At 36.8% G+C, this 16,921-nt stretch overlaps 1 protein-coding gene across 12 annotated transcripts in view; it reads left to right on the top strand.

The window, feature by feature from the left end:
• The window catches only part of Sytl2 (synaptotagmin like 2), a 132,937-nt gene that overhangs the window by 99,673 nt on the left and 16,343 nt on the right, over positions 1-16,921 (top strand). For 5 of the 12 annotated variants that reach the window (XM_019208887.2, XM_019208885.2, XM_019208886.2 and 2 more), the window contains 5 exons: positions 506-4,387; positions 7,324-7,425; positions 9,434-9,487; positions 10,691-10,738; positions 14,236-14,330. In XM_019208887.2, the coding sequence (XP_019064432.1) occupies positions 506-4,387; positions 7,324-7,425; positions 9,434-9,487; positions 10,691-10,738; positions 14,236-14,330 (4,181 nt within the window). Of the gene's footprint in view, positions 1-505; positions 4,388-7,323; positions 7,426-8,503; positions 9,488-10,690; positions 10,739-11,719; positions 12,031-14,235; positions 14,331-16,921 lie in introns of those variants that run through there. The other 7 variants (XM_033764257.1, XM_033764255.1, XM_033764253.1 and 4 more) reach the window with 6 other exon arrangements.

Here is a 16,921-nt window from a genome sequence, read left to right as displayed (position 1 = left end):
TGTGTGTGTTCTCATTCAGATATTCTGCAGGGAATTCCTTGTTCAATCTTACTTGATAGTTGGTTTTCTAATTTCTAAAATCACTTGAATCTGTGCTCCTCAAATTGGATATAAGCCCCTTCTCATGTTTATGACAGTGTGCCAGAGGATTTGTGAAGTCATTAAACCAACATGGTATACCTTCCTGGAGTGTCAGTCCTATACCAAGATTTGAGAGTAAGATCAAATTAATATTTAAAATGTAACATGGAGCAGAATATAAAACTCACATGAATTTTTAAAATAAACCTAGGACTTCAAAGAAATTTTTCCAGTTAAGCTGATATACTATAATCCACATTTGTCTTCCTTTATTGTCATAGGGCACCTTACTTAGAATGACCAACCCCTGAAAAATGTAGAAAGTACAAATAAAAAAAAATAACTTTTTTCAAAAGAGAATATGAGTGATCTGATAATAATTTTTAAGCATTCTCTTGTTTAGAAAAGCGTTTTTGTGTTACAGATGAACTGTCTCATTGTGTTGAGCCTGAGCCATCTCAGGTGCCAGACTGCAGTTCTAGAGTCCATCAGCAAGGTAAGCCCCCTCTTCTTATGACTCCAAAAGCTAAGACATCCTCAGGCTGTGGTCCATGTGTCACTGAGATAAAGAAGACAACTGATGATTCCATATCTAAAGTCCTAGACTGGTTTAACCAAAGTGCTTATTCAGATGACAATAAGTCATCCCTCCAACTTCCCCAAGGGAAAGAGCCCAAAGAAAAAATAGACTCCAAGTCACAAGTTCCTATTGCCTCTGTAACAGATGACACAAGTCTAAGAGAAAATGGCTCCAAAGCCCTGTCACCTACCAAAGTTAAAATGAAGCCTGTAACATCTGATTTGACATTTCAAGTAGAAAGAGAGAAGCTGCTTTTTGAAGAGTGCCAAGATAATGATGCAAATATTAAATCCAAATATATGAATTTGTCCCAAGAAGACTCCTCAGAAGGTCTGGGTGTACTGCAAGCACTTGAAAGCAATCGTGCTTTAAGTCAAGGGAATAAAAATATGGACTCTAGCCAAGATTCAAAAAGCATAGGAAAAGGAAATGGGGTACTTCACTCAATCAGTAACTACTCCTACAATCTTCTCAAAGGATCTTATGCAGAAGTACACATTCCATATAACACTAAGAATATTGGCAGCTTTGGTAAAGAAGATCACAAGCTTCATGAAAATGAAAAAAATAAAGGAAACTCAGAAGTCAATTTTGACTCTTCAACAGTTGTCCAAGAGTCAAATTTGAAAGACAACATGAAAGTAGAGAGAAAGAGCAAAGAGGACAAAACTTCCATGCTGGAAAGTTCTTTAGAGACAGAGAATAGTGAGTTGCTACCTAGGACTGCCAACAATGAATCTCCTTGGAAGAAGCCTGAGGTCCAACTCCAGCAGGAAGCTGGTGAGGTTCCCAAGAGCCAAGTGCAAAGAGAGAAATACAAAAGAGTGAGGGAAAGAATATCCTTTTGGGAAGGAGAGAGAGCAGCTGCTGCTAAGTTAACTCATAAAGAACCCACATCTTCAGGTAGCCAGGAACAACCTGCTAATGCATTGCAGCCTGAGATGTCATGGGGTGCATCCTTGGACAGTTTATGTACAGGCCAGAGTGAATTTACTCAAGTCACTGCCAAACTAGTGGTCCTTGATGAAAATGATCAAGTTTCCCATCTCTCTGGTTTTTACTCCTCAAATAAACCTAAAGAGACCAAACCCCAAATATCAGGTTCATCCAAAAACTATCCTTTAACCGACCAATCAGATAAAGTGTCTCTGTTTCATAATGAGATAAATGAAGATATAAAACAATTGCCAGTGGAAGACAGTTTGCATTCTAGAAGAGACATTCCTTTACCAGTACTGCAACAACCATCAAATACTGAGTGTGAAATGTGTACTTCTCGGGATAAACATAGATTTCTAATTGGTGAATCAAGTGCCAACTTTAAAGTTATGTCCTTAAAAGAAAGAATGGATGAACCCAATACAGAACAGGTCTATCATTACTCTCAGTTTGAAAATTTGAAAAAGTTTTGGGACCAAGGAACTAATTCAAACAGTAAGGATAATAATTATGAGATGGATACTACAAGCCAAAAAAATCCTGTGGCTTTTAATAACCAAAAACACAAGACATTAAGTGACACTAAATCATCAGGAAAAAATACCCATGAAACAGAGGCACTTTTAAGCCAAAGCAACATTATGGTGGGAGAAGAAGTGGATAAATTAAACTCAAAGAGCATATTGCAGGTGCTACCAGATGATACCACATTTCCTTTAAGATCATCCAGAAAGTCCACTCATCAATTGGCAGGAAATGACTCATCAGAGGAAAATGGGGAGAAGAATATGGAATGGTTTCTTACTCCAGTGCTTAAAGAAGAAAGAGATTGCTCAGAGCAAGAGATTCAAGAATCCATAGTGAAAACAAGTATTGAGTCTAAAGACTACAAAGATGTTTTTAATGACAGCTTACAGAAGCTGCTTTCAGAAGCTTCATTGGTAATTCAACCTTCTAGTGGAAAAGTTTGTGGAAAGCAACTACTTGAACCAGGTGTTTCTGAAGATGGGAAATGGGTTCAAAAGACAGATTTTTCTGATAATAAACAAGAAGCCAAAGGACCTACAGAGATCCCTAATGAGCATGTACACAAAACAATCGTACCAAGTCTAGACAAACTCCTTAAAGAAACAACTGGAACCTCACACTCTTCCTTGCAAACTAAAATGGAACCTATTACCACTGCAACCAACTCGCAGCCTAAACAGGATAGATTTTTTGAAAAGGAGATAAAAGAAAATCAAAATACTTCATTCTATCAAAGAGAAATAATACCTCCTTTTCCAGAGGGGTATAAAACTTCAGGAAATGTAACTCTCACCCAGAAAGCTGAAAGTATTGAGTGCCAGTTCAACAAAGAGAACTTGTTTCAGATGACTGCAGAAGGCTCTCCTGCACTGGCCCAGCCTTCACATCTTCACGGAAAAGATTCCTTTCAGGATGTGGCCAACTTTCCACAAGATATGACTTATTCCAGGGATGCTCATCTTGCTTATCAAGATAAGGCATTGTCTCCTCTAAGGGAAATTTCAGAGACCATAGAGAGAGTCATTCTTGCACCCAAACCTGCACTGAATGATGTAAATGATACATTACAGCGGCTCCTTAGAGAAATTTCCTCAAGTTATCCATTTGGGAGGGAAGTAGGTCCTGGAGAAATGAAAGCAGATTTTTCTGAAGAAGTGCAAACAGAAAGTAACCCTCCAAATCCTCTGGAAGCGATTCCGCCGGGAACTGCAGTGAATACCATTGTTCCAGACAGGAAGGAATTTCATACATTCACTGTATTTCCTGATGAAGTCGGATCACATTTAGCTCTCCAAATGGCTCCATCAGAACAGCTCACTAACTCATCTGTTTCCACTGTGGCTCAGTGTGGCAAAGAGCAACCTCAGGAAGTAGTAGAAATTGTGAGGGAAACAATTATTCAGCCAAAATCAGAGTTCCTCAAATTCAGTACTAACTTAGAAAAAATACTCGAGGAAACACTACAAACCTATCCCTCAAAATATGAAAAGGGTACAGGAACCCTTTCTCTATCAGAGTTTATAGGGAGTACTGAGGAACCCAGGCAAGCTGCTTCTGAATTCCATCCTGAGGAAATAGAAGAAATGATAGAAAAGGCTGAGGCTCTGCCAATAACTGAGAGTGCTTTTGATACTGGATTTAAGAAACTTCTTAAAGAAATATCTGAGGATCCTCTTTATCAGTTCCAGGTGTCAGTGAAGGACTACACTCCTGAGAAGGAGCCCTCAGGGTCAGAGCAGGCCGGATTCCTGGACACAGTGCCCCATTTTTACTGGGCAACCTCAGGGGCCTTGGAAATAAAAGATAAAAGTAGTTTGGAATCTCAGGTCCACCAGTGTGATAAAGTGTTGGGAGGAGATGAAGGTGTGACTGATTTATTAGTAGATCTTTGTGGTTCCACAAGTAGTAGGGTTGAGATCGCTGGAACCCCACAACTTTATGTGGACCATGAAACAGAAACCATTAAATCTATACGAACTTCAGAGGACAGGGACAGGGAAAGAGACCTCACAGAGGGACAAGGGAATTTTCAGGAACCTGGCTTTGAAGAGGCTCCTAAAGCAATTAATCTGTCCAGAAATAAGCAACCCATTCCTCTCCTGACAAACAAAAAAACCTCTACAAAAATAAGTAAAGTTGAATTGATGCTAGCATCATCATATAAGAGACAAGACAAAGAACAAGAAAAAGGTTTCTCTGATTCTGATTTTTCAGATGGAAACACCAGTTCGAATGCAGAAAGTTGGAGAAATACCTCCAGTGAGCATTTTGTAATTTTTAACACATAATGAGTCGGCTTTATGGAATGCTGATGCAAGGATGATTTTTTTTCTAACTGGGATTAATTTAATACTCCCAAATGGTGCTAAATTCTTTTTGTCACTTTGGTTCTCCCAAACTTTTTATAATGATAATAATTTTAAAATAATAAAATAACAATTAATATTAATAATAAAATATTCATAATAAATAAATTTCATAACAAAAATTCACATATTCTGTATTCATCCAATTCACATAGAAACAGCTTAGGGCTGGGGATTTAGCTCACTGGCGCTGTTGCCTGCCTGGCAAGCACAAGGTCCCAAGTTCGATGGTACCAAAAAAACAAAAAGAAGTACAGCACTTAGAAACAGCTTTCTTCAGGACTGTGTTCTAGAGTCTAACCTTGTTTCTCATAATCTATAGCAACTTCGACTTAAAAAGTATTTTTTTTGAGGTTTCTAAAGCACCTTTGAAAAATTTAAGTCAGTTTTCTTTCTGAAAATAATTAGAATTTCTTAATTGACAATCCAAATAGAAGTCTCTAGTAAGAAATGTGGCGAGAATGCCACAAATGGAAACAAATTTCTCATTTAAGAGCAAAGTTTTACTAAAACTAGTAAATATCAGTGACAAATGTAGGGGTGGAACTTTCCTTCCCTCCAATACTTCATGCTGTGGTATTTTTGTTGTCCCTCTCATTTTCAATTATCTGCAGGACCTCCTCCTTCTAGACTATGACTTTGGTCAGATGACATCATCTGATTCCACCTAAATGCATTGCCTAGCTCTTGCATTTCTTTGGCTTCAGCCTTGGCTACATTGTATAAAGATTTTACTTGATTGCCGTGTTCATCTAAGTGGGCATGGCAGTGCTGGGTTCAGCCAAGCTATAAAAGTATAAGGCTTATCTCAGTTTGTGATTCTGGTCAACTCTTGGTATTTTAACAGAGAACCTCGCAGAGCACCTTGGCATGAGAAGCTACCTGATAGAAGAGATGAAATAACAGAGGATGCTCGCTGGGTGGGGCATTTTAGCCAAAGTTGCACAATCAGAGTTGTACAACTAATAGACCCCCATCTCCATGAAACTAGATAAGCTTGACTGAGTGAATGCCTCATGAAGTTTGAGTTCCTTCACATGTAGCTCAAGCACTGAGCACTTTGGGGGGCGGTACTGGGGATCAAACTTGGGCCCTTGCACGTGTAAGGCAGGCAGCAGAACCACTGAGACAAATTTCTGGCCATACCTTTAATTTTAATTAGTCAAGTTGAAGTTATTCTCACGAAGGTTGCTGGTTAAAAAAAAAAAAAAAAGTGAAAAACATCTCTGAAACTGAACATATACACGAATAAAGTCAGCCCATTAACCTTGTTGAGGTATCTCCTCACTAAATTTCCCCGTGTATCATTATGGTAAACTGATCCATAGGAGGCTTGAAATTTGCACTTTCTTTACACAGTGTCACACTTGTATCTAGGCATGTTTATAGTGCACCAGCATCACTCATTGAACAAGAAAGGCCTATTTTTTAAAAATTGTATTAATCAGAGTGCTGAGAGAATATATTTTAAAATTATAAGTAAGATGTATAAAATGTTGCAGTCATGATTTATACTCCCTATCCTAAATTATCAGTTTTTAATAAACTGGCAAGGGTAGTGTAAGAACTGCCAAGGAACCACAAATTGTGATGAGCAACTTTACATATATGATTTGTGTTTGTGTTTCATTTTCCTTTACAAGGAGTAAGTTTCCATGGCAAAACACTTTTGGAAAAGCTGGACGTTATGTACATTACTGTATTAGCATGATAAAATCTCTGAGGTCAGCAATAATTTACCTCTTAAATTAGAACAAAGGACACCTTAAATCTAACTCATCTTAGAATCAATTTGGTGTGGAATGCATACTAATGTTAGGCAAATCTAGAATACATTTCAGGAAATTATTGTTGAGAGATGTAGTTTTTACATTCATTCATTCATTCATTGACTCATTCATTGACTCAGCAAATACTTTTGAAGTGTCTGTTGTCAATCACTATTCTAGGCACCAAGAATAAACAGGGATAAATGTCAATATTCAGAACAAGGCCTATCCATGATGAAGTTTTCACTGTCAGAATGAAGAGCTTAAGGACAATTTAGACAATTTTTCTGTAAAATTAATTTAAGGGTTATTCTTACTCAGAAATTACCTCTTTTTATTTCTCTCAGTTCTAAAATGTCTTTTTATAAAATAAAGGTACTAGTAAATTATAGGGTTTCCCTGCCATCTTAGTTAAGTAAAATGTGACTATTTACCAAAAATATTTTTTGGAAATTTTATTAAATCATGAAATCCAGAATACATCTATTGATCTGGAAAACCCACCCATCTGTGATCCATTTATACACAGATGTTAAACATCTGAATCCTGCCTTTCATGGTCTTCAACTAATTTTTAAAATGTTTTTAAAATCACTTTGTGGCTGCAGATTGTTAAGGGGGAAGATTCAAAGTCTGGCGCAAAATAAATCATGAACCTAAAATAGAGATGTAAACCACTAGGGGATCATGCTTTTATTAATGTGGTAATCTTGTTTCTATAATAGTTTATGTTTGCAAATATTTCTTGACCAGAAAAATTATTTTTTAAAAGGGCATGTTAAAGATCTGGGGATGTAGCTCAGTAGTAGAACATTCACCTAGCACATGCAAGGCCTCGAACTCTATCACAAACATCAAAAAAAAAAACAACAGAAAACATTAAAAGGACATGTTAATAGTGGAGAAATTTACTTTCTTCTGTACAGTACTTCTTAAATAAAAGTAGGAAGGCTGTAGCATAGTTTCTCTTTTCAACCTACCATTTTAGTGTTCATTGGTTATTAAAAGGTTGTTTTTTCCTTTGGACTGTGCAGTGTTCATCGGTTTTGTCTTATAACAGGTTCAGAAGAAGAACCCAGTTCTGTTTTGAAAACTTTGGAAAGGAGTGCTGCTAGAAAAATGCCTTCCAAAAGTTTAGAAGACATTTCATCAGCTTCATCAAGTGAGAATAAAGTTCGCCCCACTGTTCACACCTCACCAAAGCTTAAAAATGCTTGTGTGCTCTTCTCTGGCCTCACTGCATGTGGTCATGCACTGAAACCCATAACATGGGGGCTAACAGATGACAATAACCTTTCCCAAGTGTGCTGAAGAGGCTCACCCTGAAACATTCTGGAATTTTGCTTTTAAGTTAATCCATGAAGTTTGGTTACTAGAATACTAGGTTTCCCTGAAACAAAGCTTTGATGTTTGAGTGTTTACTCCAGTATAGTGAGTTTTAAAGGGCAATGGTAGCTAGTAGTACTAGTAGAGCTAATAATAGTAATAGGTAACACTTACTGAATACTATATGCCAAAACTTGTCTAAGAATTTTACATGTTTTGTTGCATTTAACCAACACACACAAAAAAAAAACCATGTGAAATAAGAATTATTGTTGTCCTAATTTTGTAGAAAGAAAATGTAGCTCAGAGGGGTAAAATAGCTTACTTATAGCACACAAGCAGACCTGAGGCTCAAACTGACAGACTACCATCAGCAGCATTTATGAATGGACCATATTACAAGGGTTGGGTGTCTAATGGATTTTTATGATATGGAGTTGAATTAACTTCTGGCTTTAGGGATTTTCCCTTCCTCTCTTATTCCTTGTTTTCTACTCACATATTTTCTTTGCATATTAGGAATATAAACCCATAGATTATCTAACACATAATCCTTTAGGTCCCTTGTTCTCCACTGGGTGCTGCTTTAAATGGTGAGGGGTTTCTTGACTACTAACAGGAAGTACAATGTATACAGGGACTTGTGTGGCAGACAAATGGATTTAGAAACCACAACTTCCAGAGGTTTTGTTCTTACTATTTTGAAGCTAAAATATACCTCTGGGATTTTTTTTGCCTTGAGAAGAACTGAGTAAAAACTAACCAGTGCCAACTCATGATCAATAAGTGACCATTTCAGATTTAAAATAGTTTTTAGGCATCTGCAATTGAGATTGAAAAGTTAGGGTTGAAAAACAAAAAGTAAAAGCCACTTCACCGCCTAACAGTTCCTGAAACCAATGGGTTACCAGGGGTCTGAAGACAAAATTCCCAGTTTTGAATGCAGTCCTCGCCCTCCCAAGGATCTTGAAATCTTAGAGTTGGAAGGGACCTTGAAGGTCACCCATTTCACCCTTCCCCCAATATAGGATTTCCCTCTAAAGCCTCCTCAACAAGTGGTCTACCCCCACATCTGTCTGAATGCTTCCCAGAGAGGGCAAGTGTGGTTCTTTGTTGGACAGCCCTGATTGTTCTTCCTTATGTTGGTGATGGGCCCTGAGGGGGGAAAAAAAGCCGCAGCAACAATTGTTCAATTTAGCAAACCTCTTGCCTGTGAAGCACAGAGCTATTTCCATGGTGCAGCTTTAAAATATTCAGGAATGTGTAGAGTTAAAAAAAAAATCACTATCAGCTGACGGGTATTCCTGCACACTCCCTTCCAAATACCGATACCCACTCTCACACTAGCCTGCCAAAATTCCACTTAGCAGCTGGTCCCCAGTTACATCTCTTCAGTTGACTTCCCAAGCAAGCCTCCCAGAGGCATACGCAATCGATGAGGCACTCACACAAATATCTGTTAATGACCATAGGTTTGGGAAGGTGCTAGTCATGGCCAGCATCGTACCCTTTCCAGAAGAATAGAAAGGCTGTTTGCAGCCTTGTGCTTTTTTCCTGCTTCCAGCCGATCGCATGCTCTCAGCTAACCCTCTAACCCTTGGGAGTCAGTGCGCAGCAGTGTGCTGATGTGAGCTGCATCGGGGCTGAAATGGGAGCTCCCGCTATGGCACTCGCTCAAGTAGCTCATCTAAAGAGAAAGTATTTTTGGGAAGACATCTTGGTTGCACCCCTTACTGCATCTTGACTAATTGCTTCCAACTCCGGGAGCTTCCAGAGACAATCTCATTGTTCTTTTCTCTCCATGGGTCAGCCGTGTTAACCATTTGTTAATTTCTCCTAAACAGATCAAGCAAAAGTAGATAATCTGCCAGAAGAATTAGTACGTAGTGCTGAAGATGGTAAATATCTTTATGTATTTGCATGTCTGTTTGTGTATTAAGTTCTGGCTGGGGTGATTTGAGCAGTCACTGGGATGGATGCAGCTGTTGGATAAATAGAAGAACGTCATTTGCCACTATGTGGCCAGTAGTGCCTAAGTTATTATAAAAACTGTTCTGACTTAGTGTGTTAAATACTGTGTGTATATTTAAGGCTTCTGGTGATACCATTGTGAGGATCTTATTAGAGACCCTGGGAAGCAAGGATTTCTATAAATAGGAAATTGTGTTTCTATGGATATGAACTGATTTTTACTGCTCTGACTTGCAGAACTCTTTTTGAAGGAAAAAAGAGTAGAGGGGGTTCTTGCGGTGTTATTTCTGTGTTTTATTCTCAAGTCTCAGCGTTTAGATCACCAGGCACAACCAGTAATGCTGTAAAAAGGGAAAGGTCCTAGGATAAGAGTAGAGGAATCTTGCCTCTGCTGATACAAATAACTCAGGCTGAGAGTAAAATTAATTGATTCTAAATATAAGAAGCCAAAAGATCTTGAAGCTTGTCAATAGATCATGTATTACTTGGTTCATTTCTTAAAGGAATAGGGCAATAGTGCCTTCATGGGGTGAGGGATGGAAGAATGTCCAATTTTTAGAGTTCAGAATTTATGAAAGTGAGTAATTTATATTTGTAGGCTGTTTTTTATTTTTCGAAATTGCTTTCACTGGAGTCATAACAATGTTATCGAGTTTTCCTATATGAAGTGTAGTGACAGAACCCTTTAAAAATCTTTACTTTTATGTAATATTTTGCCTTCCTTATTTTACAACAACCTCACTGAAATAGAGGGGCAAGATTTTAGTCATTTTGCCAAAAAGAAAAGCTCAGAGAAATTTGATGATTTTCCTAAGATGTTGTGGCTAGTCAGTTAGTGGAGGGCATGGAAAAGAATCTCAGCTTTGTTGTTCCTTCCCATTTCAATGCTGTGGCTTAGTTTATGAAAGGACAGAGGCTGCACATCTATGCTAGATCTTAGTTTTTAGTTGAAGAGCAGACCCTAAGAAGGCTGATGAAAGTCACACTGGGATATGGACGAAAGCAAGCTGAAAATCTGTTGATATATACCACATTTTCTGTTGTGAAACTGACGTTTGAGCTTTATTTTCATGATTGTTTAATCTCTCTGTTAAAATTGTATTTATTCTTAATGTTACTCTTCTGGGTAGATCAAAAAGCAGATCCCCAACCAGATACAAATGAATGCATACCAAGAAGTGAGTAGCAGGATTTTTCTCAAAATGACTGAATATTCTATTTGCATAGAATTAAATGTACTGAAAGAACTAACCCATTAATAATGTAGCACTTATCACTGAACTTTTGCAGCTTGCAAAACTATTTCATTCTGATTAGGGTTTATTAAAAAATTTTACTACGGTCTATATTAAAAATTCATGGTTATGCTAAGGGAGAGCTAAATATTTAAAATATATGTTATATTTATATTGTTGTTACTGAATATCATTGACATGTCAGTCTCTGCTCTTTACGTCTGCTGAAAATCAAGTTGACATCGTCTGATTTCCTTTGGCTTTTATGTTGCAGTATGGCCTGGGGTATTGAATCTCTACGGCTTCTGTATAACCTTGTATCCATGAAGCGATTTACAGTATTCAATTTAATTGGACCCAAGAAAGAACTATATTTTGGCAGTTTAAATGTAATATAGCTGTATTTGCCTCTCTACAAATCTATGAAAGCAAATTTTGTGCTCAACTTTTATATTCTGAGGTTCAAAGCTAGAGTTCAGCAGCAAATATTCAACATAAAAGGAATGCGAACATCTGAATCTTAGAAATGAATGTGTATCTGTGGTGGCAAATGTCCATCAACTAATTAATATCTACCATCATGCAAAGAGAATGGTTGTTGCCTCTTTTTCATTCAATCTGAAGATTACTTAGCTGTCACTGCTGTTTTAAAGACAAATGATGTTCTTAAATGTTTGTGGGGCCTAGTAAAACCTGCAGATATGTGTGTGATTTCTCAGCTCCCCGCTTTCAGTCGGCTTCATAAATCTAGACATTGGAAAAATAAAGACAGTAATATATGTGCCTTGCCTGCACTCAGTTCCACAGTATTTTTTGTTTGTTTGTTTGTTTTTGTTTTTTGAGGCAGGGTCTCACTATGTAGTTGAGACTGACCTGGAACTCACTATGTAGCTCAGGCTGGTCTTGAACTCACAGTGATCCTCCTGCCTCAGCCTCCCGAGTGCTGGGATTGCAGGTGTGCATCACCATGACTGGCTAGTTCCACAGTATTTTTCATAATAGTTCCCCAACAGCCTTTGGATATGCTAATAGGCCTTAAAGGGGTAAGCAGCTAAATGAAAGAGTCATTAGATAAACAATGTGCTGAGGCAAGAAGTCAGTGCTATCTAATATGAAATCTGAGACTTTGCTCATGAATTCTTCCTGCTATCGGGTGAAGGTGCTGAGCTTTGGCACATGACTTGACAGATTCTTAAGAGCTGCGTAGGAAAGAAGACAATTCAGGCCTGGCCCTTGTGAGTATGTGCTGTCTGGCTACTGCAGACAATATAAGACTTCTGCTTCTAAGAAGTGTTAGATAACAGACTTTTCCAGTTGCTTTTGAACTGGGATATGATCAAGTTTGGGCATCTAACTTTATCTTGCCATGTTTTATTCAACATTTGGCCTGAGGTGTGAAAGAAAATATTACATAACCATGTGGCTATGTCACTATCTTTATTCATGGCCTCCAAATTGGCCTAGACAGTTATTGATCAAGACAAGTAGACCAATTGCGGGCTGAACTCTGAGGAAATTAATTTCTCACTTTTTAGCATTTTCTAAAATGATTCTTAGTGCCTTTTTACCAGTAAATATATTCTTACCATAACACAAAATAAAAAAAACATGATCAAAATATAAATAATTTAAGCTCATAAATATAAAAATGACTACATTATAACTGAATTTGACTTGCAAACCATCATGCAACAATATACTTGGAAAATAATAATAGGATGTAACAAAAAAGTTTTTATTCTCACTGGGCCATATTATGTCATAATCTTAATTATCAATTAATTAACTACCAATAATTCACTCTAGTATAGTTCACACGCATATTGTTATTTACTGGAAAGTGATGAATTAAAATAGGTATGCTAATGAGATACTATGACTGGATTTTGGAGTATATTTAAGGCTACTGTGCCTGTGATCTACTGTGCCTGTGATCTACTGTGCCTTTAACCTTTTTATAAAACATGTCTGCCCCTATATAAAAGAAAAGTGTGTTTTTAATTTCTGCCCAATGCCTGAAATTTGTATTTAGTGTGTGTAGCTCAAATTTCAGTTTTTCTTTCATTAGATTTCTTTCAATTAAAGTGAATTTAGCTAATGTTGAGGGTCATATATGAGTCTTTTGTGTTATACATAGAAATATAACTTGATTTTTAATCTATTCTCAATCTTTTTAATGATAAAGCCAAGGTAACATGTATATTGTGTTCACAGTATAATTTAAAGATTTTCTATGCAATAATATTTATTTTAAAAGTACTCATACACACCATGCCTGCCTTGCAAGTGCAAGGTCCTGAGTTTGATCCCTGGAACCAAAAACAAAAAATGAAAATACTCATACAGAGCCTACTACATGTCATGTACTTTTCTAAGTGTCTTAAGAAATTCTAACTCTTTTATTATAAGAGCTATGATTCAACATAAGAAAAGTTTAGATATTTTGATTATTAGGCAAGGAAAAACATAGTTTTCTAACTATAGATATGCAAATGAAAATTATAATTCATCTTGTGTTTTCTACTTACTACATAAGAAAGAAGATAACTGTATATGCTATATTTTCATATTCTTAGATTATTCTATCTTGAGATACTTATAAGTTGGCCTTGCAATATTGAAAACTCTCTTTTAAAAAGGTGCCTAAGTGGGGCTGGGGATTTAGCTCAGTGGTTTTGCTGCCTGCCTCACAAGCGCAAGGACCCAGGTTCAATCCTCGGTACCAAAATAAATAAATAAATAAAAACACCTAAATGATTTATAATTTTAAAAAATAATTAATTTTTAAATTATATTCTTTAATAATTTAAGAGAGAAACACTATCAGAAAAGGAATTCTCACGATCACTAAATGAATAAACCTGCTCTTAGGCACTAAGTAGTCAAAGATAACTTGTATTGAATTGTGTACAAAGATCCTTAATATCCAGATGAAATAGTTTTTCAGCCTGTAGCATCATGTTAATACATCTCAAGGAGATGAACCAATAAATTATAGAATTTGGTGTTCAAAACTCTAATGTGAAAAACATTAAAACCAGTTCCCATCGACAGCCTATATTCATATGATTCAAGTACAGCTCCAATTCAATAAGAACTAATATTTTTTAAATTAATTTTTAGGGTCAGGGATTTAGCTCAGTGATTCCGGTGCCGTCCTCACAAGCACAAGGACCTGAGTTCAATCCCTGGTACAAAAAAAAAAAAAAAAAGATAAAATTGATTTTAATTTGGTTCAACTCCTCGCTAGTTCTCTTTCTATATAATTTATAAAAACTGCATGTTGCTTGCCTCATGATCCTGTGCATGTGAACTTCTTTGCCTTTAACGTTTTTATAAAAGATGAAAAGTGTATAAGAGATGAAAAGGTGTGTTTTCAATTTATGCCTAATGCCTAAAAATTGTAAGAATAATTTTGAAATTGAAATGCTGCTGTTTAGTTTCTACAGTGCCTTCACAACCTGATAATCAGTTTTCACACCCTGACAACCTCAAAAGGATGAGCAAATCTGTTCCAGCATTTCTACAAGATGAGGCAAGTTTGTCTTTTTGTGCTTTCAGAAAAATGGATCCAGCGGGCATGGTGGTGCCTGTAATCCCAGTACTTGGGAGGCTGAGGCAGGAGGATCACTGTGAGTTCAAGGCTAGCCCAGAGTACATAGCAAGACCCTGTTTCAAAAAAGAAAGGGGCGGTGGGGGGATAGGAAAAGAAAAGAAAAATGGAGGGAGAAGGGTAGATTTGCTATGCTGAAATCGGTGTGTTTGTATTTTACTGTAGCACAGACAAAAGCAGGATTGACCCTTGCCTGCCAAGTCGAGGAAGCAGGGTCTCATTTGACTCAAACAGTAACTCTTTTTGCTCAGTGAAGTCAGATCACATAAATTTGAGAATGTGATTTTTGTTTCAAAGTCAGTACAAAGTGAGAAATCCAAGCAGAATATGTTGGCAGGAATTAACCATGCCTCTTTGCCTTGAGTTGGTTTGTGTAAATTTAATCTAGATAGCAAGCTTTAAGGAGCATTCACTGGGTATGAGGAACTTTATTATTTCATTTAATTGTACATCAACTATGGAAGGTAGATACCATCCCTGTCCCCAGATGTTATAGTTGAGGAAGCTGAGACCATGAGAGATAAAATGACTTCACTCAGCTGGAAAGAGGATGAAACAGGACTAAAGCCCAGATCTGATTCCCAGGCTGGTAACCTCTGTTGTATACGGCTGTCAACTAAGAACATGACTGTACTCACTGAGTACCTACTCTGTACCAAGCCCTAATAGCCTGCTCTAACTCTACATGGTAGATACTATTTTCTTCACCTAAAAAAAGAGGAAATACCCTCAGAAAAGTTATTTTCTCAACATCCAATAGCTAAAAAGTAGATCTAGGACTTTAAGTCGAGTGTTTGGACTTAAGATCCTGTGTTCTTGCAGTCAGTTGTTAGGAGCCTGAGGTCTAGAGTTATATATTCTCAGTCCTGGATATGACACTTAGTTGCTCTGCAATCATGGATAGAGTCTTTAGTTTCCCTGAGTCTGGTCTCCTAGAACCTACTGAGGTTGTAAGGAATCAGTGGGATAATGCATAGCGTAAGTGCCTGGAGCACAGTAGCCACTAAAGATGTTAACTGCTGCTATTGTTTTTGCTTTTGATCTGATTCTTGAAAGTGAAAGAGAAACATTCTCAAGCGTCTTTTAGTAGATAGAATATGAGGAAAAATCTGAGTAAATATAAATCACAGATACCTCCATCCCAGTCACCTTCTGTGCATAGTTGGACCTTTGATGAGCTGTATCTGCAAATATTCAGACTTTGAATATATTTAAGAGCTCATATTACAGTTTCATTTGGAGTGAATTGCTCAATTTTGGAACTAACACATTAGCTGAAGACAACAGTAGCCATCCTGTGGAGTTTCTGTGGTCTTATACCTTTGTAGATCTGCTTTGGTTTTGGGTGGTCATAGTCATGAACTGTGTAATAATTTAAGTGTTAAATTATATCAATTTTTAGTTTATTACATTTTTCTTCTCCACTGAATTTTAATCTGCACAGAAAAAAAAGTTCAGATTACTTGCATTTGTGTACCAGAGATGCCAGAATTGAAGTGTATCGTTTACTTTTCAAAGTGCATTATGTTGAACTGGATGGTAAAGGATATGGGGATGAAATCAGTCAGGCCTTGCTCCTTTGTCCATTGTCCATTTGAAACCTAGCATTAGTTACATTTGTTGAGTGCCACATACATGAAAACCTGTTCAACAAGACAGTCATATCTTTATAAAAATTCACTAATGATCTGATATGCTATGTAAATATAGTATATGCTAAAATACAGGAAGATGGATTTGTTAAGCATGATGGGAGACAGTGTGACCCCACAGTCATTCAAAAGCTATGGATTGTTTGTAATCCTTGGAAGAGGATTCTTTGTCACCCATGCAAGTCATTACTTTGTTTTTCTTTAACTCCTGTATTCATCTGCATTAGCATTGGCATCCATTATTGTGATGCATAATTGCATGGTCATAGAATATGTTGGCATGAACTAACTACTCCTCTGTCACCCTAGGAACAAGTAAATTGCTCCATAAGGGCTCTAACCCCCAAAGGAGCTCATTGTTAACCTTGAATTTTGTAGGCTGCCATCCACAAACATTAGATATAAATATAATGAAATTTGTCACTGCAACTTTTTTTTCTTGTCCCAGGTAAAATTTCTTGGCAAATATTTAAAATAAGTATCTTACTGCTTCTTAGATTTTTAAAGAAATGTGTTTCCATGTAATGTGGATAGAACATGTAATTTAATATACTTTCCTATAGCAACAAAAAAGATAAGCACACTAATATTACTGGAATACATAAAGAATAGTTAAAAATGTAAAAGAATTTATATATACTGCAGTTGAGATAGATCGGACTAACATTTCTTTTTCCTATTTTAATAGTATCTCAAGTAAAAGATCTGACTTTGTTAGGGAAGCTAGGGCTATGATTATAACGACAGGAATGAAGCATGATGCTTGTTTTGGCAAAATACTTCAACCTTTTGTTACCTGGGTAATTTTTCCTGTATTTTTTTCATTTATTATTATTATATATTTTTCTAGAGATAATCACA

This window comes from Fukomys damarensis, unplaced genomic scaffold (genome assembly GCF_012274545.1).
Source record: "Fukomys damarensis isolate Sample0158 unplaced genomic scaffold, DMR_v1.0_HiC HiC_scaffold_16, whole genome shotgun sequence".
NCBI classification, from domain to species: domain Eukaryota; kingdom Metazoa; phylum Chordata; class Mammalia; order Rodentia; family Bathyergidae; genus Fukomys; species Fukomys damarensis.
The sequence above is the reverse complement of the archived record's forward strand: the minus strand, read 5'-3'. Positions and strand labels throughout refer to the sequence as shown.